This window comes from Chanodichthys erythropterus, chromosome 21, assembly GCF_024489055.1.
Source record: "Chanodichthys erythropterus isolate Z2021 chromosome 21, ASM2448905v1, whole genome shotgun sequence".
Lineage (NCBI taxonomy): Eukaryota > Metazoa > Chordata > Actinopteri > Cypriniformes > Xenocyprididae > Chanodichthys > Chanodichthys erythropterus.
The window spans coordinates 4,333,050-4,359,613 of NC_090241.1; the positions used below are offsets into that span (position 1 = coordinate 4,333,050).

Sequence of the window (26,564 nt, forward strand, 5' to 3'; positions counted from 1 at the left end):
TGAAATGTTTCAATTAGAATGTTTTAATTCTATACAAATATGCATAACAGGACACAAAACAGTCAGGATTTTACTCGCATGTGATCAAAAAGTGTTCCGAATTCAAATGAAGACCAATTAACAGAAATGTGGTTTGTAAAATTAGACAGAGACAGGTCATGCAAACCCCTGTCCTCACCTTTTATATCAGGACAAAGCAATGTTGCCATCTAGTGGTGAGGAAATATTATTATATTATATATTATATTATATTATATTATATTATATTATATTATATTATATTATATTATATTATATTATATTATATTATATTATATTATATTATATTATATTATATTATATTATAATTTTATATTTAAATACATTCAAATTTGTTATCTCAAAAAAAGGAAAACAAATATAAAGTCAATTCTAAGCCAGTTTTTGCACAGATTTAGTTTTTAATTTGTCCTCAATGGCAAAAATAGCAAAAAAAAAAAAAAACAACAACAAAAAAACATTTTGCAGTTTTGTGCAGTCAGAGAGAAAGAAAGACTTAATAACTTGAACAGATTACATGAATGCAGTAGTATGGTAGATATCCAGTAACATTATGTGATTATAGAAAACAATGAAACCTATATTTGTCCAAAAACATAATCACAGATTTCATACGTGCATATATTACATATATCTGAATATGGAAATGATAAAATGCTAATATGACTATTATGTATTGTATTTTAAAATGTGGGAGTATAATTTACAAAGCTATGAAACCGTAATCACAACATTAGAAAGTTTACATTAGAACTTTTTTTGAAATTTTAAACAGGAATACAATAATGCTCTCCATACTGTAATTGTAAGCTCTTCCAGTAATTCATTCATGTTTTACACAACAGAGATCAGGCCTGCATTAGTCAGTCAGATTGCATGTTATTTGGAGAAGCATTCATGAATGAAAAACCTCATTTGCAGACAAATAAATGCCAGACAAACTGCCAGATGAGGGTTTACTGAAATTTGATCAGAGATGAGGCTGTTTTCCTGATGCTTAAGATTTCTACAAACATGTAATATTAGGTTAGAGCCTGAAAACAAACTGTCACAAAATACTGTTCATGTGAGCATATGTTATGTCTTTTAACTATGAAGAAGTTTAACAACCACATACTTTTAAAGAAACCACACGATGACGCCGCTCATTCACCACTGTTATACATTCAGCATGGACTCAAACTCATCTATTCTCTGCATTGTGTTTCCTTTCTTAATCTTCCTGTAGCAGACAGTGTTGTACCTGCAAACAGGACGGTTGTTTTCATCCTTCTTGTATTCCTGGCCTGACATCTCAACCGAAGGCTGAAAATCATCCTGATGTAATTCAGACAATCCGTCCTCCTCTTCCTCTTTTTCTTCCTCGTCATTCTCATCTGTTTTACTTACACTTATTTCTTCTTCATTCCTGTCTGAATTATTCTCACTTATATTCGCCGGCTCTTCAGATGCCGTTGTCTCTTGAGGTACTTCTTCGGTTTGACCATTCATTTGCTCTGTCTCAGCTCCTAATGTGTCCTTGCCGTTCTGCTCCATTGATGTCACTTCCTGTCCTGTGATTGCAGTAGTTATTGTAAACTGATAAAGGAAAAGATACACAATTCTCTCAGACTTTCAAATCACATGAGCCACTATTTTATTCACAATAGAACATAGATAACATAACAATTGTTTAAACAGAAATTTTACAATTTTATGCACAAAATGAACCCATTCCAAATTTGATGCCTGCTACAGGTCTCAAAAAAGTTGGGACGGGGGCATGTTTACCATGGTGTAGCATCTCCTCTTCTTTTCAAAACAGTTTGAAGATGCCTGGGCAGAGATGCTGGCTTTCGAACTGGACGCTGATAACAAGCTGTAAGGTCTCCCTCCTCTTTAGCCCGGAGGACACGGCATCCGTGATTTCCAACAAGAATGTCAAATTTTACTTTGAAACAGTCCATTTTAAATGAGCCTTGGCCCACAGGACACGACGGCACTTCTGGACCTTGTTCACATATGGCTTCCTTTTTGCATGATAGAGCTTTAGTTGGCATCTGCAGATGGCACAGCGGATTGTGTCTACCGGCAGTGGTTTCTGGAAGTATTCCTGGGCCCATTTAGTAATGTCATTGACACAATCATGCCGATGAGTGATGCAGTGTCGTCTGAGGGCCAGAAGACCACGGGCATCCAGTAAAGGTCTTCGGCCTTGTCCCTTACGCAAAGAGATTTCTCCAGTTTCTCTGAATCTTTTGATGCTGTTATGAACTGTAGATGATGAGATTTGCAAAGCCTTTGCAATTTGACATTGAGGAACGTTGTTTTTCACAATCATTTTACGCACTCTTTCACAGCTCTGCCCATCTTTACTTCTGAGAGACTCTGCCTCTCTAAGACATCCCTTTTATAGCTTATATATAGATGTACTTAATTAGTTGCTAGATGTTCTCTCAGCTGAATCTTTTCAAAATTTCTTGCTTTTTCAGCCTTTTGTTGCCCCCGTCCCAACTTTTTTGAGACCTGTAGCAGGCATCAAATTTGAAATGAGCTCATTTAGTGGATAAAAGTGTAACATTTCTCTGTTTAAACATTTGTTATGTTATCTACAGGTGCTGGTCATATAATTAGAATATCGTGAAAAAGTTCATTTTTTTATTGTAAATTATTTTTAAAAATGAAACTTTCATATATTCTAGATTCCCTACATATAAAGTAAAATATTTCAAAAGTTTTTTTTTTTTTTTTTAATTTTGATGTTTAGAGCGTACAGCTCTTGAAAGTCCAAAATCCAGTATCTCAAAATATTAGAATATTTCCTAAGATCAATCAAAAAATGGATTTGCAAAACAGAAAAGTTCAAGTTCTTTAAAGTATGTTCATTTGTACACTCAATACTTGGTGGGCAGCACATATTACATCAAATGACTTGCTCCTAGCACAAAATACAGCATCAGTGAAGTGTGGCATGGAAGTGATCAGCCTGTGGCACTGCTGAGGCACTATCGAGCCTTCAGATCATCTGTATATTGTTGGATATTGGGATATTGAAAATATCCCATAGATTCAGGGGTCAGGCATGTTGGCTGGCCGATAAAACACAGTAATATCATGGTCAGCAAACCACTTGGAAGTGGTTTTTGCACTGTGGGCAGGTGCTAAAGCCCTGCTGGAAAAGGAAATCAGCATCTCCATAAAGCTTGTCAGCAGATGGAAGCATAAAGTGCTCCAAAATCTCCTGGAAGATGGCTGCATTGACTTTGCACTTGATAAAACACAATGGACCAACACCAGCAGATGTCACGGCCCCCCAAATCATTACTGACTTCAGAAACTTCCCACTAGACTTCAAGCAGCTTGGATTCTGGGTCCCACTTTATATTAAGTGGCCTTAACTACTATGCACTTACATAAAAAAAAAATAAGTACAATATACTTATTGGGTTCATATTGAATTGCAAAAAAACTTTTGCTGCTATTGAGGTGGGATACGGATAAGGTTAGGGAAAGCTTTGGTGGTATGGGCAGGTTTAAGGGTAGGGGTAAGGTGTAAGGGATGGGTTAACAGTGTAATTATAAATGTAATTAAAGAAAATAATTACATATGTAATTACATGCTGTTACAGATCCCTTGTTTCCCTGGACTCCATTTCCCAGTATCCTCCTGTTCTCCACACCTGCACCCACTTCCCTCGTCATCTCCCTATCATCACGGATCACCTGCACCTAGGACTCTATTGTTAGCACTCCCTTTATATGACACTCACTCCCTTCACTCCTGGTCCGTTCTGAATGTTGTTTACTGTATATGTTGGCGTTCCTTACCTTTGTTTGATTAAAGTTCTATGTTCATTGTGGAAATCCGTATCAGCCTCATCTCTACACCAGCATATCATAACAGAAGAACGGACCAGGAAACTTTGGATTTCCACAGTATGGAGACTTCCACCAGCTCCCTGGCTCCTGCTCCTCCAGCGCCTCTCACTCTTCTAACAGCCAGCGAACGCATTATCGGGCTCCTGCAGGTAGGACGTTCGCTGGAGAGGTATGTGGAGGAGTTCGTGGAGCTTGCTTTCTTGTCTGACTGGCCTGATGCTCAGTTGATCTCCTTGTTTTTGGATGGATTGGATGACGACACTATCCGTTTTGATGAACCTGTTTTTTGTTTCTCCTTAAGCGACACTATCAATTTAATTTTGTGGTTGAATGGCTCCAATTTCTTAGTAGAAGAGGTTCAGGATCAGTGTTGTCGTCCGGTCCATCCAGAAACACGGTTGGCCGGGCCAGTCAGTCAACCTCCGGCTTCCTCCGCATACCGCTCCAGCGAACTCCCTGCCTGCCCCAGGCTGGACCCATATTCCGCTACTGGGCCCAGTAAGCGGAGGAGGAGGAAGAAAGCGGCCCCAATGTCTCCAGAGCCCGCTCCAGTATCTCCAGAGCCCGCTCCAGTATCTCCAGAGCCCGCTCCAGTATCTCCAGAGCCCGCTCCAGTATCTCCAGAGCCCGCTCCAGTATCTCCAGAGCCCGCTCCAGGATCTCCAGAGCCCGCTCCAGTATCTCCAGAGCCCGCTCCAGTATCTCCAGAGCCAGCTCCAGTATCTCCAGAGCCAGCTCCAGTATCTCCAGAGCCAGCTCCAGTCCCCACAGAGCCAGCTCCAGTGCCTGTGGGGATTTTAATTGTATTTGAGGGGATGAAATGGCCCTCAACCCCAGTCTCCGCCGAGCCAAGTTCTCCAGTCTCCTCCGAGCCAAGTTCTCCAGTCTCCTCCGAGCCAAGTTCTCCAGTCTCCTCCGAGCCAAGTTCTCCAGTCTCCTCCGAGCCAAGTTCTCCAGTCTCCGCCGCCGAGCAAAGTTCTCCAGTCTCCGCCGCCGAGCAAAGTTCTCCAGTCTCCGCCGCCGAGCAAAGTTCTCCAGTCTCCGCCGCCGAGCAAAGTTCTCCAGTCTCCGCCTCCGAGCCAAGTTCTCCAGTCTCCGCCGCCGAGCCAAGTTCTCCAGTCTCCGCCGCCGAGCAAAGTTCTCCAGTCTCCGCCGCCGAGCAAAGTTCTCCAGTCTCCGCCGCCGAGCAAAGTTCTCCAGTCTCCGCCGCCGAGCAAAGTTCTCCAGTCTCCGCCGCCGAGCAAAGTTCTCCAGTCTCCGCCGCCTACGAGCCCTCAGCTCCAGCCGCCGCCGCCGAGCCCTCAGCTCCAGCCGCCGCCGAGCCTGCCGCTCCAGCCGCCGCCGCCGAGCCTGCCGCTCCAGCCGCCGCCGCCGAGCCAGCCGCTCCAGCCGCCGCCGCCGAGCCAGCCGCTCCAGCCGCCGCCGCCGCCGAGCCAGCCGCTCCAGCCGCCGCCGCCGAGCCAGCCGCTCCAGCCGCCGCCGCCGAGCCAGCCGCTCCAGCCGCCGCCGCCGCCGAACCTACTGCCCCTATGAACTGTGTTTTTGAACCCTCCAGCCCAAAGACTGTTTTCCCTCCCTGCCTCCCTCTACCACCTCCATCCAGTTATGTTTGCACTGAACCTTCACCTCAAGCCCCCTCGCCCAGATCTCCACCTCGGACCTCTGGGCGATTACCTACACCCTGGCTCCAACCTCCCTCTGCTCCACCGTTGCCCATCAGTCCTCCAGCCTCACAAGTCTCCATCCTGCCCCCGTTCACACCTTGGTCCCTTGTCAGCCTGCCCTCCCCTCTGGACTGCACTCCTCCGTCTCCGCTCCGTCCCTCCATCCCTCGTTTCCAGTTGGCTTCCTCACTCCCCCTGGTGTTCACTTTGTTGTCTGTCGTCTGTGTTCAACTGCGGCCTTCTGGAGCACCGGCTGCGCTTCGGTCGGCAGAGCCTTTCGTTCCGCCATCTCCCGCCGGTCCTTCTGCGCCGACTGGGCTTGACGGCGTGAGGACTTCAGCTCCTGACCCACCATGGCGGCCCGCTGCACCTGACCCGCCATGTCTGCCCGCTGCACCTGACCCGCCATGTCTGCCCGCTGCATGTCTGCCCGCTGCACCTGACCCGCCATGGCTGCCCGCTGCACCTGACCCGCCATGGCTGCCTTCAGCCCCTGACCCGCCATGGCTGCCCACGGCTCCTGACCCGCCATGGCTGCCCACGGCTCCTGACCCGCCATGGCTGCCCACGGCTCCTGACCCCCCATGGCTGCCCACGGCTCCTGACCCCCCATGGCTGCCCACGGCTCCTGACCCGCCATGGTTTTTGGACCTGCCCTGGAGACCTCCACTCCAGTTTACTCCTCCCCCTGCTCCGGTTTGAGGTCTCCAGGGCGCCCACCGGGAGGGGGAGGTACTGTTACAGATCCCTTGTTTCCCTGGACTCCATTTCCCAGTATCCTCCTGTTCTCCACACCTGCACCCACTTCCCTCGTCATCTCCCTATCATCACGGATCACCTGCACCTAGGACTCTATTGTTAGCACTCCCTTTATATGACACTCACTCCCTTCACTCCTGGTCCGTTCTGAATGTTGTTTACTGTATATGTTGGCGTTCCTTACCTTTGTTTGATTAAAGTTCTATGTTCATTGTGGAAATCCGTATCAGCCTCATCTCTACACCAGCATATCATAACACATGCAGGTGTTTTTAAAATATAAGTACAATGTAAAAACATGTATGTACACAATAAGTGCATTGTATCAAATGATTAATTTAAATGTAAGTACATAGTAGACAAGGCCACTTAATATAAAGTGGGACCGGATTCTGTGCCTCTCCAGTCTTCTTTCAGACTCTGGGACCATGATTTCAACATGGTCCCACTTTCGACCACTGTTCACTGTCCAGTTCTTTTTCATCTTAGCCCAGGTAAGATGCTTCTGACGTTGTTTCTGTTTCAGAAGTGGCTTGGTAGTCCTTTTCCTGAAGATGTCTGAGTGTGGTGGCTCTTGATGCGCTGACTCCGGCTTCATTTGACTCATTGTGAAGCTCTCCCAAGTGTCTGAATCGGCTTTACTTGACAGTATTCTTAAGCTTGTGGTCATCCCTGTTGCTTGTGCACCTTTGCCTACCCAATTTCTTCCTTCTAGTCAACAATATGCTTTGATACATCACTCTGTAAACAGCCACCCCATTCAGTAATGACCTTCTGTGACTTACTCTCTTTGTGGAGAGTGTCAGTGATTGTCTCCTGGAACATTGCCAAGTCAGCAGTCTTCCCCATTAGTGTGGTTTCAAAGAACAAGAGATACCCGGATTTTATACTGTAAGGATGGTCATTTTAATAAAACTCAAATGTAAATATTCTAATATTTTGAGATACTGGATTTTGGACTTTCATTAGCTGTACGCTCTTATCAACAAATTAAAAAAAAAACTAAATGTTTTACTTTACATGTGAATCTAGTATAAATGAAAGTTTAATTTTTTTTAAATAATTTACAATAAAAAAATGAACTTTTTCACAATATTCTAATTATATGACCAGCACCTGTATATTGTATTGTGAATAAAAAATTGGCTCATGTGATTCGAAAGTCTTTTAGTTTTTATTTTATTCAAATTTAAAAAACATCCCAACATTTCCAGAATTCGGGTTGTAGATCACTTTCTGTATAATTAACAAATAAACAACTTTTCCTGTGCTGTAATTTCACCAGTTCAACCGATATCAGTATTCAGCTGACAATCAGTGTCTGTCTTTTCATTAGTCACTATGGTTTGTCATGTCCAAGTTATGAAAGAACTTGAGACTTGGCAAAAGATGCAAAGTTGTTTTGAGGAATTTTAATTTGATTTGACTAAACAAAGTGACCAACTGCTGGAATGAGAACTGCATGTACAGTCCACAATTCTTCCTGTATGTTTCAACAATGAGAGGCCTTACATAATATGCAAGAATTAGGAAATTGTGCCATGTGGTTACATAAATACAGAAAAATGTTTTAAGTAACCACGTCTAGACTCTTAAAAATTACATTTTTAAAGTACTTTTGCTGTTCTCTTCATTGTTATGTAAATTTATCTTAGTAATACCTTATCAAAACTAGATTTTCCTCAACATAAAACAACATCGAACAAGTAACCAAAACCACCTGAATGTGAAAAGTGAAGTTGTACCTTTCAAAACCAATGAACACGGAAAAGATTTGCATTTTCTGTACAAACGCAGAAACCATTGACACAAACTCTAAAATCTCACTGTACTCATTTAATAATGTATCTTACCTTGTTCTTGTTGGCTCAGCAGTACTGTCTGACTCCGGTTCCTGGGGTTTTTGAAGGAGAGTGGACCCTGAAGGAGGAGGATGCTCAGAAGTAGTCTCTTGTGGCGAGCAGTCTGTGCATGGCTGTGTCCGTGTCCCTCCCTTTACGACTCAGTGGAATCTGTCTGGCATTGGGTGACGCAGCCTCATTCTCATTCCCAGTGGTGGAGCTGATGAGATTCTCATCCCCATTGTTTGGAAAACAGTGTTGTTTCAGTGTTTGGTTTCTAATTCTGGGCGTGACATTCAGTTTGAAAAGTAGCACCCTTTTTTTTTGAGCTTCTTTATTTTGAGATTTCTTGGTTTTCTTCTACTGCAAAGTTGTGTTTAAGGATACACTTTCTAAAAGGGTGGATATTAGTTTTGCACAGTCTAACATCTCACTGAAATGCTAAATAGTCATCCTCCTTGGAAGCTGTTTTTATCTATTCTGATTTTTGCCAGCTTAATTGAATTAAATGGGAACTTGTATATTTAAAAAAACTGTACTTGCAAATAATATAATTAGAAATAAAAGGCCACTTAAGTGTACATTAAAGTATTTTATAAAGTAAACATAAACGTTGCGCGGGGACCACCGTAAAGTGTATTACTTCCCTAATAAGTATTCTTTTTAAAAGTAAGCTAAAGTGTACTTCTTTTCCCACAAGTGTTTATACTCTTAATTCTCTTTAGTCTATGAAAGTACTCAAATAATATCCTAAATCAGCACAGGTAAGTATTCTAAATAAATTAATATTCTAAATAAAGACCCATGATTGGATCAACATTCTTTGGATGATCCAATGAATCTGCAAAATCTTACATTTATAGTGTACATCAGTTTAGGTAAGCTTTATATGATTTCCGTACTGTAAAGACATTGCAACAACTTTACAAAGTCTTTTAAAAAGCTAAAAATGATGTCAAAAACAGAATGAGGCATCAGACAATCAATCAACTGTCAGTTAAGCCTTATAAAAGTGATGAGAAAGCTTAGGTTTTGTCTTTGGGACAGGATGTATCATCAATGACGTGTCATTTCCTGCCAAGCTTAAGATCTATGTGGTGAATGAGAACTGCATCTGGTAATTTACCACTGACAGAGATGATATCTGGGAAACCTATGATCAGCAGAAGCAAACAGCAGACAAATCAACTTAAGCAAACCACATTCATCAAGATTAAGTGTTGGAATTTATACAGTCAAAGCAAAACCAGCTTATGCTACAAAACACCAGTTTATTAAAGAGGCATTCTATAATAAATATAAAAAAAAATAAATATAAAAAAAAATAAATATATCAAATCACTTTGTATACAACAAATACACAAATCATTTAGACAATATATATATTTGATAAAAATACAGTGAATTAAATAAATTGACAACGCTTAATTGTGCAAAATACATAAATACAGTATAGATAATACAAGAATACAAAATAATTAAAATAAATTATTAAATAATTCGATTTCATACATCAATATTTAGCATTTCATGCTTTCAATCCTGTCTTAACAAGGTGTCTTTGACCATATGGCCATACATCTTGTAACTTTAAAATGATTCAGGAGGGTGCCTAGTCTACTTTACTACAGCCCTGCTCTAATGCACCAGCTTGTATTTTTCAAGTGATTAGGTGCATTTGATTATATTGTAAGTGAAACAAAACTATCTATCCATACTGTCAGCAAGCAGTAGCAGAGGATTCTGGAAGAAGGGCACATGGCTTCTGGATGTCTTCCAAGGCACCTGAAAACAAAGGAAAAGTTTAATTTAATCTACTGGCACTAAAGTGTTTTTGTGAGCATAAGAGAAGATCTCTGAAATGAATAACAATGGTTTAACTGAAAATATTTCATTTAGTATAATTTTCTAATGTATTATTACAAATTAGCATTATATATGTAATATTATTTTGGTCTTGTTTAGTCTTGGGGTATGTTTAAAAAAAAAAAAAAGAACTTTCACTGTTGTTAGTTTAACTCAAACCATCCTTGTTCACATTACTTAAAAACTCATGTAACTACATGAACTTAAGTTGTTTCTACTAAAAATTAGTATTGTCAGCTTTACTTAAGTGTTTGTTCAGTCAGTGAGTTATTTTTTAAGTGCATTTTGTAAAGCAAAAAAATAGTTAACATTTTCCAAAAAATAACCAAAAATTATTCAGACATTTTTTATATATTTTTACTAGTGTGTGCAGGACACTATAGTTCATTTCTGTAAGTGAGGATAGCAAAATAAAGTGAACTGTGACATTTTATACCCAAAAATTCTTCATACAGTGGACCACAGGTAAAATTTATAAAAGTTTGGAACCAAAAAGTATTCAGACACTTTGACCTGGCCATGTTTTACTTAAGTGTTATCGGACATAATAAAGATTTCTGACACAGTTTAACTCTGAGATCTTGTCAAATTTTATTACCATTTTTTTTAAACTATAAGTGAATAAACATATTAAGTAAAATGTGCATATAAATATTATGTACCAGATAAATTCAAATGATTTGTATTTACTGAAAGAAATTTTGTCAGCTTTACTTGAATTGATTTTGTTCATACAACTAAATTGTTATTTGTATAAATTACTCAATAAAGTTGTGTGGAACCACTTGACACTGTTTTTTTAAAGTAAATCCAACAATTCATTTTTGAGTGCACGCCAACAATGTGCTAAAACCAGAAAGGTTTTTACAGACGGCAACGTTGTCAAAATGATCCCCGTTCACACGGATCCGCAAAACGACTACAAACGCTCTATTCTGCTGCCAGGCCAGTAGATGGCAATGCCTCTTTGTAAATAAACACTACGCACCAATAGATTCAACATGTGATACACATGCACATGACATCACCGTTTTCACGAATTTGCAATTTTGTAGTTTAAACTGAGATGATAACGGTATCATTTTCAAAATCTGTACTTTGAAAAGTTCACATTTTCAGGTCCCCAAAATCCGTGTACATGAACAGCATAAACGCATAAAAAGTTTTTTGGTTTTAAACGGCCCCTTAGTTTTCTTTGTCACCTTTTGCCTTAGTTCTAGTAACTCATCTATTGTCATGGTTTCTATTTAGTTCCACACCTGTTCCCTGTTCCGTTGATTATCTTCCCTCTGTGTATTTAAGCCCTCCTTCTCCTCTGTTTGTGGTATCGTGTTAATGTTACGTGGCTTGTGTTTGTGAGATCTCTCTCTGTTCATTCTGTGTCATGCATTGTCTTTTGGATTATGCTACAGCTAACCCATTGACATAAGGTTTGTTTCTGTCATGGAGTAAAAAAATAATAAAGGTAATTATGACTTTTTAACTTAGAATTCTGGAATTTTTCTGGAAATTTGAGTTGCAAGAGAATATCTCAAAATTCGAACTGTATAACGCACAACTGTGAGTATATATCTCACAATTCTGAGGAAAAAGTCAGAATTTTGAGATAAAAACATGTAATTCTGAATTTTTTTTTCCAGAATTGAGAAACATAAAATTGCAATTCTGAGAAAAAAGTCAGAATTGTGAAATATAAACTCGCAATTGCCTTTGTTTATTTTTTTTATGTGGCAGAAACTGCTTTCATATACTGTATGTAGTTGATACCACATGATGAACTGACAACATTTTTTTTTTCACAGTGTAGACTCAAAGTTTCACTTCAGAACAGTGATAAGAATTGTCAGCAAAGTATCTTCCGGTAAAAGTAGAATTTCTTTAAGCACACACACACACACACTCCCCACATAGCGCCCACACACACACACACACACAGATATCTTTTGTTGGTGTCTTGAGGTCAGACCGTGGCTTTATGGGGAAATGATGCATTTCTTTTGTGGGTAGTGTAAGCCCACATCTCTCTGCCTCGGTCTCACACACAAACACATATTTACACACCTCCTATTAGACGCACTTCCTCTGAGATGAGTGTCTGAAGCTCTTCGCATTTCTCTGTAAACTGTCTCTGTTGTGTGGTGTAAATGTGAGGGGGAAACACAGAGAAAGAAAAAAAACTGTTAAGCAAGAGGAAACCTACTTTATTCACGATTCAAAACAGTTCCCCAATACAACATAATTACGGTAAATAAGTATTGATACGCAAATTACACAAAACAGCATTAGGACAAGAATGATTATGAAGTGTTATAAAAATACATAATAAGGACACAAATTGACTCATGTTATTAAAAAATCTTCAATATTTTTTGAAGATAATCACCTGCAGGAGATGAAGCTTGTTAAGCAATTGTCTCTGCTTTTCTGTAGCACCTCTGATAATGTCTATCCTACAGTCCACAAAAGAGAAGACAAAGAGATTACATTCAGATCAAAAGGCATTTACAACAAAAACTAGGGTTTCTAGGTTTTAAATGGGATGTTAGAGTCTTTTTTTTTCATGGAATATTGCAATATTTATTATAAATGATATATCTTGAACATCATTTTGTTTAATGTGTCCTCATAATCTTGAATCAAAATAACTTCCGCTCCCTCTTGCACTGACATCTCTTCTCTGATGAAGTGTTTACTGGCATTAGGGTGGGACAACCTGTCACTCACATGAGATCCACCAATAGCAAACCACAATCAATTCCCACTGGACAAAATCACCATTTTTTCTTGTTTGCGAAGCCATTTCACTCGGATATACATCACAATAGGGAAGAAAAGACTACTTCTCTAAGCAATTTCTGTTTCATTCCAACTTTAAGTAATAACAATAAAAGTACAACTATTCATTTAATTACTACTGCTTCTGGATTGTGCCATTATACACCCACTGGTGGCAGCTTTTGTGACAGAATAAATACAAATATTGTAAGATTGTAAAAACATTGTAATACAATCCTGTTGGCTAAAACTATTTAAATAAAATAAAAACTATAATAGCTCAATTAAAACATACAATTCACTTTACATCAAAGGATAATTTAAATAGTTATTTGATCTGTTGAATCTAAATCAATTTTAAATAGATTTTTCGATTTTTCAAATAACAGATTTTAACCATAAATGATGGTGTTTCATACTTTTATTTTACTTAAAACATATATTTTTTACACTGCATATGGTATAATTAAGTTAACAGGTTCTTTTCAATTAAAAATACAATGTATTTAACTTTTATTTAAGGTTGAACATACTGTATAAAAAAAATGTACCAATAGTGTATAGTCTTACATTAAGAGGGAGGACTTCTGAACCAGATCTTTGATCTGCTGATGAGTGAATCCAGCAATGTGCACACTGTTGACTGTGATAATAACATCACCTGAGGTGAGAGACAAAGAGATTTTAGCAATGAGTAAGTATGACACTGGTTCTTTACCGAAAGTGAGTAGGTGTCTTGATAACTCACCTGTCATTAACCCACTACTCTCTGCGAGACTGTTCTCCTTCACCCAACACACACACAAGCCCAAATCCTGCTCAGCGCTGATGCTTCTCTCAACACTGCCTGTCTATGGACAAGGAGTAAAGATCCAATCAATTCATCATCCAAAATCCAATTATACCCTGACAGATAATAAGCCATCGGGCCACAGGCATGTAATGCTTGAATGAATGGAGAAAAAAGGATGAGGAGAGAGAGAGGGATAGACGGCGGGCGGGTAATGAGGTTACCTGGATGTCAAACCCAAAAGTTTCATTTTCTTTTCTTCTTAAAACAACAGTTTTCCTGTTAACCAAGAGAGAGACATGAGTAAGAAAGAGACAGAGATAAACAGTCCAAATCTGAGTTGTGCATGTGGGTTGACTTTGTGTAGGTCTACTTAAAGCGACAGTTCGCCCAAAAAATTATGAGTAAATGTTGACAGAATTTTCATTTTTGGGTGAACTGTCCCTTTAAGATGTAAATCAGGATTATTTATTTATTTATTTTTACCGTATGCACTGCTCCGTTGTCTTGTCTTGGGACGGCACAACCTAAAAAAAATAACACACCACAATTGATAATTATTAAAATAAGTAATTCTCCCACATGAAAAAATACTATAGTAATTTATAGTAAATACTATAGTATTTTTTAACCATACTATAGTAAATTGTAGTATACTGTACAGTATTTACAACACTTTGTTAATGCTACAGCATACTGAAGTATTAATTATAGTGAACTGATAAACTGTAATGAATTAATAATACTAATTATACTACAAATACACTACAGTTTACTGTAATAAAAACTAAAGTAGTGTATTTGTAGTATATACTACAAATGCACTACTTTAGTTTTTATTACAGTAATTATATAATACACCCTATAGTTGTAGAAAACTTAGTACGGTATTGGTTAAAGTAATTTGTTTATATTACAATAGTTGTTATATTATCACAGCAACTATAGAATTACCACGACAAATTAATTTAAGTACTTTACTATAGTATGGTTCAAAAACACTAGTATTTACTATAAATTACTATAGTATTTTTTCATGTGGTTAGATAATAGATTAATATATTATTCATATAGACTAAATATTATAAATCATAATACAAAATGTCAAAAATAAAATGAGAAATAAATCAAATAAAAAATTAATAGTCACTTACGTTTCTTTTATGGCTTTTCCCATCTTTGTTCTTGGTTGTTTTATAATCACTAGTGTTCTTCTGTGTTTTGTGTCCAGTGTTCAGCAGGTTGTTTGTCGCGCAGCTGCTTTTTCCTAACAGCTTTCTGATGTATTGAACAGAAGCTGTCATCTTCAGAGTGTGTGTTGACATCTCTGCTGTTGAGAGCGTCGCTCCTCCGGCTTTTACTCTGAACGGATGTCACGTGACAACAGTAAAGTCCCCGGGGGCTTCACTACAAACTTTTGAATTTACTGTAAGTCTGCCAGCGCGCAATTATGGAGAATCGTGTTTAAAATCACCTCTGCGGTTTGTTTAAAAACAAACTAAATGTTTACATACATTAACATGAAAGGTACATTTTTAAATAAATTAATTAAATGATAAAATTGAACCTGTAAACTAAATAATTTCATTTTATTTTTAATTTTGGCATATGTTTTGCGTGCCATTATCATTTAAAATTGACAGAAAATGTCTTCCATACATTAAAACAGAAATAGATAATTAATAAACATGAAAAACACATTGCAATTCACAAATAAATAACTTAATATAGCTAAATTCAGCTTAAAGGGTTAGTTCACCCCAAAATGTAAATAATGTCATTTATTACTCACCCTCATGTCGTTCTACTCCCGTAAGACCTTCATTCATCTTCGGAGGAATTCACAAATTAAGGTATTTTAATTAAATCCGATGGCTCAGTGAGGCCTGCATTCACAGCAATTACATTTCCTCTCTCAAGATCCATTAATGTACTAAAAGCATATTTAAATCAGTTCATGTGAGTTCAGTAGTTCTACCTTAATATTATAAAGCGATGAGAATATTTTTGTGCGCCAAAAAAACAAAACAAAACAACAAAAAAACGACTTTTCAACAATAGTGATGGGCCGATTTCAAAACACTGCTTCGAAGCTTTACGAATCGAATCAGTGACTCTGAGCGCCAAAGTCACGTGATTTCAACAGTTTAGCCGTTTGATAGGAGATCCGAGTCACTGATTCGATTCATAAAGCTCCGAAGCAGTGTTTTGAAATCACTATAATTGTTGAGAAGTCGGTTTTTTTTTTTTTTTTGGCGCACAAAAATATTCTCGTTGCTTTATAATATTAAGGTAGAACTACTGAACTCGCATGAACTGATTTAAATATGTTTTTAGTACCTTTATGGATCTTGAGAGAGGAAATGTAATTTCTGTGAATGCAGGATGCTAACTAAGCCATCGGATTTAATCAAAAAATATCTTTATTTGTGTTCCGAAGATGAATGAATGTCTTACTGGTGTAGAACGACATGAGGGTGAGTAATAAACGACATTATTTTCATTTTTCGGTGAACTAACCCTTTAAATTATTAATTCATGACCACGGCTTTAAACTGCCTTTAACAAATAAAGAAATAAATGAATGATTTTTTTTTTTTTTTTAAATAATACATTTTATGAAAAACTCATTAAATCAGCTGACATCCCATTACTACATGGGATGTCATTCAAACTCTTGTGTTTCAGACCGTGTGTAGTCCTTCCCGATCCAGTAGGTGGCAGGAAAGGCGCCTCCGTCCCGGTTCAATGCGCAGTTCAGTCTGATGAAGAAGAAGAAGAGAATCTAGGCGTCCCCCTCCTGCGTGCTGCTAGTTAACACGACGTAAGCTTTGTCTTTTCCTCATCTTTTAGTAGCCTCATCTAAATAATAACGATGTAATTTAACATTTAAATATTGCTCTACATTTTATCTTTTATCCGTGATGTCTGTAATTTCTGTTTTTAAAAACTGCGTTGATAATTGGCTTGTCATGTACGTTATATATGATGCTTATGGTGGTCCTGATGCTGCTTTTGTTACTAGGCGACCAGGTTAACTCGCAAGCTAACAGATAAATAAGAATAATCCTAAGATAATTGCCTGAAAAAACCACAGTGTTTAAAATCGTAATATAATAGCCGCGTTTGTTCGCTGTAGATGTCTACACAATGAAGAAATGATTCGCGCTCAATATGTCGAGATGACGCCGATAGTAATTAGCGGTTTATTTGGATGTTTTAAGAATGCGTTAAAGTGTAAAAGTTCAGGTGACCTTCTATTTAGAATAATTCTCAATACTTAAATGTCCTCTTTCTGCAATTGCAGTGCTATCTACCCACCACTGAACACTAAGACACCAGTCATGGCTGCCGAGCCCAACTATCGTCGGACAAAACCGGGTAATGGGCCTTCTGAGCAACACATTATACTGCTGTTATTTATTTATCTACTTTTTACAGACCACTGTAGCGTGTAGGCTTTTGTTACTGTCTCATAATACATATAAATATTGTTGAAGATTAAGGCCTGTAGTTGGAAAGGCTGCTCACTGCAGAGCGTGAAGTCCAGCTCCCCCTATCTGGATGTAATTTGGGCATAATAAATGGAGCTAGAAGCTCTAACCACACCCTAACCCTGCCAATAACTCTGTCCCTCCACCCGATAAATCAACAGAGGTGGACTAGGTCAAACTCAATCCAGGACATCCAGACAGAGGGGTGGGGCAGGATGTCATTTAGCTCTGCATTGAGCACCACTTGAATAATTGTGCAAATATTATAATTTCATTGTAGGTGTTAGATCAACTCAACAATCAGCTTCAAATGGAGCTGCTGGACCTACATCACAGATTCCAGGTTTGTCTCAGACTGCTGACATCACTCCTGAAGAAAGAACTAAAGGACGCCGTGTAGGAATTCAGGCCTCTGACTCGGATTATGTTAAACTTGCAAAACAAGGAGGACAGAAGGGTAAATGTGTCACACCTGTATAGAATATCTTTTATCATCAACCTTGCTGTGGTTCATGACAATAGAATCCTATATACTAGTCTTGCTATTTATGAAAGGAACGAAGTGTAGTGGTTATATGCAGAATGACCTACGGAAAACTTAATAGGCAGGATGTTACCAGTTGATTTGATTTGAAAGATACCAATAATTAGGGCACTGCTAATCTTTAAATTCTCCTGTAGGTTTGCTGCGGCATGATGATCCTGTGGAAGCAAAACCTAATACCTACAAACCCTCTAATTGGTTCTCTGGCTCACCTGATGATGATGAGGAGGAGAGGTGAGAATCTGTCGGCCCAATAGACCAGTTTGGAGCAGACGTCATAGTTACGTCACTTGCAGATGTATAGTGGTGGCAGAAAAATAGCAGTACAAATGGAGGAAAATGGGCAAAATCCACAGAATAAGAGAAAAATGTTTTGTCAGAATCGGAATGCAAAAAATATAGTCTTCATTTTTATAGAATACCGTCATTGAAAACGCCCCTTTAAAGCTAAATGCAGACGTTTATGTTGCAAGTCACAGACTGGACTGATAAAACCTGCAATGATTAATCTACTAATGAAGCATGACTTTGATGTAAACAGTAAGTCTAAATAATATTCATATGCAGTTTAAACCTATAACCCAATTTAAACCTATAACATTTTTATCTCACAATTCTTACTTTTTTCTTGCATTTGTGTTTATATATCCCAGTTCTGACTTTATAACTCACAATTGTGGGTTTATATCACAATTCTAAGGGTCAGAATTGTGCAATATAAACTCACAATATAAGAGTATATCTCACAATTTTGTTTTTCCTTCTAAGAGTTCTTTCTAATGAGATATAAACTTGGATTTGCTAGAAAAAAAAGTCAGAATTGTGAGATATAAACTCGAAATTAGCTATTTTTATTCTTTTATTCCGTGGCTTCATTGCTGTTTGCGAACACAAAATAGGTCTATAAGGTGTTCCAAGGCCTCTGCAATACATAATTATGATTTGAAGAATGATCCCACATGCATTATAAGCAGGGGTTGACATTGACTTTTCTGATCACCACCAGCCAATGTGGCTAGTGGTTTTCCAAAGTTACTAGCCGTTCAGCATTTTCACTGGCCACAATTTTGCTGTTGGAAAATAATGTTTTATATGATTAAAGTTGACTTTGGCATGCTTAAATTACTTGATTTTGAGTCATTTTAATTGATTTACAAGATTTAACACCCTTTCAAACTTTCAAATGCAGATTGACCACCCAATCAATTGTTTATCAAAGTTGTACAGGTGGGCAATATAAGTATAATATGAGAAATTTTATAAGCTGTTTTTGTTAGGCTATATAAAAAAACAAAGAAGCAAATTACAAATAGTAAATAATAACACATTTATTTAATGTGTATACATTTATTTAACATCATTTGTCAATTGATTAACGTTAATGACAGGTATATAATAGGGCTGCTGAATGCATGTATGTAATGTACTGACACATATTTAGTTTTTACCCACCTGTTTACGTAGACTTAAGCCATAGCCACGATGGGCATTTTGACATCTGTGTGTATGTGTGTGTATTTGACTATTCAGGCGCAACGAGAACTGATCGCGCTTCTGTTGTGTGTCATTCAGCGCGATTCTGCTTATCCAGCTTTCGCTAACAGCAAGTTAATCAATAAAGAATTGTGATTGATTTGTAATTTTGTGATACGACGAGCTTGGCTACCTTTCGTTTTGGCTGTAGGCTGAAATTATATTCAACCTGCCAAAGTGGCTAGTGGGAGTGGCTGTCTCACCCGCTACAGCTGAAATCTACCCACATTTGGCGGGTGTTAATGTCAAGCGCTGGTTATAAAAGACCATCACAACTCTGTGGGCTGAAGAAAGTTTTGGTATTTAAGGCTTTCTAAATCTAGCATGGCATGTTCAAGCAGTTCAAGAATATTCTGGTCCATGTCAGTAAGGTGACATGGAGGACCTGCATTCATCTCTCAGAAGAAACATAGGGGTTTGTAGAGACATAAAAGGGTAAACCCCAATCCATCCGCTATGGTGGTGTAAACTGGGGTTCAATCTTGTGATCTTATGCTTGCAGCAGAAGTAAAGCAACTACCCCTGATGGAATCAGCAAGAGTGAGTCTAAAGGGGCCTTACAGCAACTGGAGCCCCCATTTGGAACTGATAACTGTTCAGCCTGGGACAGGGATTCTGATAAAGACAAGGTGAATGGATTAGCACAGACCGTGACAGCCATCATGTATTTAAACCTCCCATACTTCCTCCTGCTGCCATATTATAAACATTTCAGTTGCCATCTTGCCATCTTTTTATTTTATTTTTTTGCCATGCAAAATAAGTTTCTACAAAAACTGAAATCCAATCATTTTTGTTTTCCATTGTTGCGATTATGCTTTTTATTTTCTTGGCTGGTTGACATGATCAGACCTTTCTCTCACAGGAAAACAGGACTTTTGCAAATTACCATCTGTGTTTTCGTGGTGATTTTTTTTTTATGCATGCTCATTTGATAACATTGCTTGATATGTGGCTACTCACTTGGGAACTCTAAATACTGTAAATATTTGAGAATCATTATTTTAAATCATTTGCTTTTAGTAACGGTTGCCTACTATAAAAACAGGTGCTTAAAAGGATTAAGTTTACTGAACAAAGAAACTCCATGGTAAAAACCAGTCGGACATATTTAACTATACAGAACTGGTTCTTTCAGAACGCTGACTCAAATGACTGTTGCTACAGCTGTGTAACATTAGATCTGCGGTTCTGCCCTATCATGTTCATCATATGCACAGGAAACTGAATCATCTTGTTGCATTATTAGTCATTTGTTATTATTGCATGCTTGTGTATGTATGTATGTATATACAATATGCATGATTTTCTTTTTATTAATGATTTGGTATATTTGAGTTATCTTTTTTTATAGCTGGATGTGATTATTAATTGTACATTTTAAATTAATCACTTGTTATGAAATTCATTTGCAGTGTTTATATCATTATATCAAATTGTGAATTAATATTAAAAATCTAATGTCATCACACAGAATGCCAGCCATGCTACATCAGAGATGCAGAAACTCTCCCTAAGCCAAAAAGATATTGACGAGGCCAACAAGTTCAAAAAGACGTATGTGTTTTTAAGCTCCTACATTATTTTCCAGATGCTCATTAAAAATAAAATCTAAACTCTTGAAATGTTTTCAGTCTAATATAAGTATTTGATAATTGTTTCCACACTGCAGTTCCCATGATAAGAAGAAGGCAGCTCCAGTTAGCATGTCCAAACTTCTAAGCTTTGGCTATGCCCAGGATGAGAATAAATCTCCCAATGATGATGATGCTTCAAGTGAGACTTACGTTTTTTTTATTATATCATGAGTAGTTTGAGCTTTGCGTTGTTAACCACATATACAAATTTGAAATGCTTTAAGGTGCGGTAAGCAGTTTCTGACAAACACTGTTAAAGGGATAGTTCACCCAAAAATGAAAATTTGATGTTTATCTGCTTACCCCCAGTGCATCCAAGATGTAGAGGACTTTTTTTCTTTAGTCGAACGCAAATTATGATTTTTAACTGCAACCGCTGCCGTCTGTCAGTCAAATAATAGCAGTGATTGGGAACTTGAACAATAAGAGTCAAAAAAACTTCCATAGACAAATCCAAATTAAACCCTGCGGCTCGTGACGGCACATTGATGTCCTAAGAGACGAAACGATCGGTTTGTGCGAGAAACTGAACAGTATTTATATCATTTTTTACCTCTAATACACCACTATGTCCAACTTCGTTCAGCTTCCGGCTAGTGAGGTCTGATCGCGCTCTGACAACGGAAGTGATGTCTCGCGCTCATTGAAGTATATGGGCGAGACATCACTTCCGTCATCACAACGCGTTTTTTGACCTCACTAACAGGAAGCTGAACGAAGTTGGACATAGTGGTGTATTAGAGGTAAAAATTATATAAATAATGTTCGGTTTCTCGCACAAACCGATCGTTTCGTGTCTTAGGACATTAATGTGTCGTCACGAGCCGCAGGTTTTAATTTTGATTTGTCTAAGCAAGTTTTATTTACTGTTATAGTTGAAGTTCCCATCTACTGCTATTATTTGACTGACAGACGGCAGCGGTTGCAGTTAAAAATCATAATAACGACTGAAGAAAAAAAGTCATCTACATCTTGGATGCACTGGGGGTAAGCAGATAAACATCAAATTTTCATTTTTGGGTGAACTATCCCTTTAATATTTGAAATCAACACCGTAACAAACAACCCTTCGCTTCATTGCTCTGCCCCAAAATAACGAATATGCTATGCAACACAGGCAACTCTACTAACAGCTGGCACATCACACAGCTTACGCACGTATGGATGAATCAGCTGTGATTCAATAAATACAGCAGCAAGTCTTGGTTCTGTGAAACATAGCACAACCAAAGTTATGTATTGAGCAGAAACATAGAAACCTCAGCATCAGTTTTCAGGCCTTCCTGCTCTCTAACATCTCTCCAGGGCTAGTCTCAGCCTCAGACGTCGTGCTCATGGACTGCTGGCTGAACATCTGATGCATAAAAGCCCGTTCACATCAAGAACAATAACGATATAGTTCTAAAAGTCATTCTGAATATACAAGAATATCACTGTCCACACCACAGATATAACAATAACGATATAGAGAAACAATATCGTTGGGATTTTTAGAATGATTTTTTTCCAGTTGTTGAATGATCTAACAGTTAATCAGAATCCATTCTAATTTAAGCGCTCGCACACTTAAAATGGCAGGCGACATTGCGGAGAAGTTCATCATCGAGGTCCAGAAAAATCCACCTCTGTTTGACAATTCAAATCCCATTTTTAAGGATAATTTAAAGAAAATGGATATATGAAAAACAATTGGTCATACCCTCGGTCATCATTATGCCAGGCTAGCAAACAGTGTAACATAAAATTACCTCAGATATCCAGTGCTAGATTCGACAACATTGTCTTGCTTCCTTTGAAGTTGCATTGAAAAAGACTAGGCGTTGTTTTTATTCCACTGTTGACTTCTTCAGCTAAATTCACTGTTAGATCAGATCGATTACACTAGACATTCACTCGAAACAGCATTCTGAGGACATCTGCTGGTTAAAGCCTGTAAATGCAACAAGAACTGCAAAACATGTTGTACACACTTTCAAACCGCAGCGCGTGAGCTTAGAATAAAAGGATCGTTTTCGTTCGTTGGTGTGGATACAACATAGTTATCTTTATAGTTACCATTCTTGATGTGAATGGGCTTTAAAACCTACAAAATGGGAAAAAATTTGGGAGTTTCAAGGTGGTCATCTGATTGATTGAATTCTCCAGGATTGAATTCAGGCGTGTGTGTGCGCCTGAAAACACAGCCAGCATGACGCCAAACCAGAGATGGTCTTATTGTGAGATATGAGGGAACGTGGCTCTACCATTGGAGAAAACGTAACGTAACTTGGATCACGTGTGCATTGATAACCAATCGCATTACAGCCGTGACATCATTGAATTTCGTGCAGAGTTGTGCGACAGTCAATCACTGATTGCAGATACCATAGAAATGTATGAGAAGTGCTGTAAACTGATTCATACCTGTCGCGCAATTGTCCGTGGCTTCTCTTATAAAACAGCTTTTTTTTTTTTGGTGTGAAAATAGATCAATCCAACATGAATGTTAAAGTGGAGTGTTCCTTTATTTTTGAAAATAGGCTAATTTTCCATCTCCCCTAGAGTTAAACAGTTGAGTTTTACCATTTTCGAATCCATTCAGCCGATCTCCGGTTCTGGCGGTACCACTTTTAGCATAGCTTAGCATAGTTCATTGAATCTGATTAGACAGTTAGCATCGCGCTTAAAAATGACCAAAGAGTTTAGATATTTTCCTATTTAAAACTCTACTATACTGTAATTACATCGTGTACTGAGACCGACGGAAAATGAAAAGTTGCGATTTTCTAGGCTGATATGGCTAGGAACTACAATCTCATTCCGGCGTAATAATCAAGGAACTTTGCTGCCTTAGCATGGGTGCAGCAGTGCAATGATATTACGCATCGTCTCTCACAAATGTCTCCATGGTTGCAAGGCACGCTCCCTGTGCAAGCAGGGGGTCACAGACGCTGCGTAATATCAGCCATCTCTTTTTCTCAGTCTTTCTATAAATGTCCCTCTTGTTTACTCTCTCCTCCACCATCATGTGCGCAAATGCCCCCTATTGCCGATTGGCTGCAAGAGTGTTGTGGTGCTCGGTCTAATTGGTCCAATCCACATTGTTTTTTTCTTCTACAGCCAGGACAAACACTATACATGTTTGTATATATATTTCAGCACACACAAAGCAGATATTCACAAAATTGTTTGTTTGTGTGTTGATTTTGTTTTTTAACAGCATTTCTTAAAAATCACTTACTGCACCTTTTTAAAGGGTTAGTTCACCCAAAAATATTTTTTTTTATCATTAATTACTCACCCTCATGTCGTTCCACACTCATAAGACCTTCATTTATCTTCGAAACACAAACTAATATATTTTTGATGAAATCCGTGAAGTTTCTGATCCCCAAGAGAAAGCAACATAATTACCACATTCAAGGTTCAGAAAAGTAGTAAAGATGTCGTTAAAATAGTCCATGTGACTATAATGGTTCAGCCTTAATGTTATGAAGCGACGAGAATACTTTTTTTGCGCAAAAACAAAACAAAAATAACAAGTTTATTCAACAATTTCTTATTCGCAAAAAAAATGATCATCGCTTCATAACATTAAGGTTGAACCACTGTAGTCACATGGACAATTTTAACGAATGTGTAATTGCTTTCTATGGAGAAAAAAAAACCTCGAATTTCATCAAAAATATCTTAATTTGTGTTCCGAAGATGAACGAAGGTCTTACGGTTTGGAATGACACGAGGATGAGTAATTAATGACAGAAATCTATTTTTTGGGTGAACTAACCCTTTAATGCATATCAAATTATGTATATAATTGAAAAATTAATTTGTGTCATTTGATATTTTAGGCATTACCTCTGAGCAGACAAGCACCATTGCACCAGAGGATGAATTGGAATAAAAGACGATGCCCCGCAAAACCCTTCTTCATGAATTGTTGTTCTCTTGTATCCAATAGCTCCTCTGCATCAACCATTCACTCTGCTTTACGCAAAAACACTTTTTTTCTTAATTGACTAGTTTGTGTCAGGCTCACATATTTATGGTGCTTGTGATCAGGATAACTGTAACCCTAGAAGGAAGGAAGTCGTTAAATGAAAACTACAGTTTATGTGCACCACAAAATACATCTTAAGATGCATTGAGCATTGATGCCAAGGTAGAGCTGATTTCATGATATTCAGTTTTCACTTACACATTAGTGCTCATGGCACAATAATGTGCCAAAACCTTAGGAACACTAAAGATAACACACATGTAGGCAGATAGGATGTACTTACTGTATGCCACGTTAAACAGCTCTTTCTCAACTCACAGTGTCAGTGAATATGACAAGTGTAAGCTGCAAACTCTTATTATACACTTCAGCAAATCTCTGATTTGAACACTATAACACGGTATCCTTATGGTCCAGTAGTTAACTAGTTGAGTGCATGGTGAGCACACAAGAAGACCACCTTACAATGAATGATTACATGAAGTAAGGAGATGCTCTTGGGAGGGATTTGAGAACTGGAAGAGGGTTTAGGGAGTTCGTGATTGTGAATGTCTGTTGTTGTTAGAATTAATGTGATGGTAAATAATAATCTCAGTTTTGGTGTTAAATGCTGTATAATTTATGTTTATTCCTTCTAAAACGATGTTTACACTTGCTGTCAGTTCATGTCTATAAATGATAACTGAATAAATTTGCATGTGCATGAAATGCTTGCTGTTTGTGGTCATTGTTTTGAAGGTCATCCTCACAGGATGAATGCACTGTTATCCTTGCAAACATTTTAAAACTAAAAAGAGGATAAAATGGGTAAAAACAACCATATTAATGAATAACATTTCTATTTAATATAATTTGACATACACTAATGATTTAGTATAAATTAGTTAGTGTATACTAATTAATAAATAAGACAGGCTGCGCTACTGTTCAAAAGTCGGGTTGGTTAGATTTTTTTATTTTTTATATGTTTTGAGAAGTATGCGCATTCAAGGCTGCAGTTATTTGATTTAAACTGCAATAAAAACAGTAATATGGTGAAATATTAATACAATTTAAAATGTAATTTCTATTTTAATACATTTTAAGATTTCCTGTGATGGTAAAGCTGAATTTTCAGCATCATTACTCCAGTCTTCAGTGTCACATGATCCTTCAGAACTCATTCTAATAAGCTGATTCGGTGCTCAAGAAACATTTATGATTATTATCAATGTTGAAAAAAAAGTTGTGCTTTTTTTTGTAAACCATGATAGATTTATTTCTGGATTCTTTAATAAATAGACAGTTCAAAAGAACAGCGTTTATTTAAAATAACAATATTTTGTAACATTATAAATGTCTTTACTGTCACTGAAGAAAAAATTATATATATATATATATATATATATATATATATATATATATGTATGTGTGTGTGACCCAGTCATAAGTAACAGGTATATTTGTAGCAATAGCCAACAATACATTGTATGGGTCAAAATGATAGATTTTTCTTTTATGACAAAAATCATTAGGATATTAAGTAAAGATCATGTTCCATGAAGATATTTTGTACATTTCCTACCGTAAATATATATAAAAAATTATTTTTGTAAGTAATATGCATTGCTAAGGACTTCATTTGAACAACTTTAAAGGCGATTTTCTCAATATTTTGATGTTTTTGCACCCTTAAATTCCAGATTTTCAAATAGTTGTATCTCGGCCAAATATTGTCCTATTCTAACAAAATCAAAATTCAGCTTTCAGATTATGTATAAATCAAAAATCTGACCCCTATGACTG

The 26,564-nt window shown here is 37.7% G+C and overlaps 3 protein-coding genes across 6 annotated transcripts; 1 reads left to right on the forward strand and 2 right to left on the reverse strand.

The window, feature by feature from the left end:
- Positions 1-453: 453 nt before the first annotated feature.
- Positions 454-8,281, reverse strand: LOC137011517 (ermin-like). Its single transcript, XM_067374411.1, has 2 exons — positions 8,174-8,281; positions 454-1,592 (listed from the first exon to the last, which is right to left on the reverse strand). The coding sequence occupies exon 2, from the start codon at positions 1,573-1,575 to the stop codon at positions 1,198-1,200; it is 378 nt and encodes a 125-aa protein (XP_067230512.1). The 5' UTR covers positions 1,576-1,592; positions 8,174-8,281; the 3' UTR covers positions 454-1,197.
- A 1,198-nt stretch (positions 8,282-9,479) lies between these two features.
- si:dkey-276j7.2 (cytohesin-interacting protein) lies at positions 9,480-14,909 on the reverse strand. Its single transcript, XM_067373732.1, has 8 exons — positions 14,747-14,909; positions 14,079-14,119; positions 13,817-13,871; positions 13,551-13,653; positions 13,373-13,463; positions 12,411-12,477; positions 12,089-12,155; positions 9,480-9,946 (listed from the first exon to the last, which is right to left on the reverse strand). The coding sequence occupies exons 1-8, from the start codon at positions 14,894-14,896 to the stop codon at positions 9,882-9,884; spliced, it is 639 nt and encodes a 212-aa protein (XP_067229833.1). The 5' UTR covers positions 14,897-14,909; the 3' UTR covers positions 9,480-9,881.
- A 1,423-nt stretch (positions 14,910-16,332) lies between these two features.
- c21h7orf57 (chromosome 21 C7orf57 homolog) lies at positions 16,333-25,479 on the forward strand. Of its 4 annotated transcripts, none has more exons than XM_067373294.1 (8): positions 16,333-16,416; positions 16,900-16,973; positions 17,367-17,543; positions 17,768-17,864; positions 19,669-19,792; positions 20,638-20,720; positions 20,836-20,939; positions 24,631-25,479. In XM_067373294.1, the coding sequence occupies exons 2-8, from the start codon at positions 16,937-16,939 to the stop codon at positions 24,681-24,683; spliced, it is 675 nt and encodes a 224-aa protein (XP_067229395.1). In that variant the 5' UTR covers positions 16,333-16,416; positions 16,900-16,936; the 3' UTR covers positions 24,684-25,479. The 4 variants fall into 4 exon arrangements, with proteins under 4 accessions (XP_067229395.1, XP_067229394.1, XP_067229396.1 ...); XM_067373293.1 differs by having other exon boundaries at positions 16,334-16,416; positions 19,666-19,792; XM_067373295.1 differs by having other exon boundaries at positions 16,334-16,416; positions 17,367-17,429; positions 19,666-19,792.
- Positions 25,480-26,564: the final 1,085 nt, after the last annotated feature.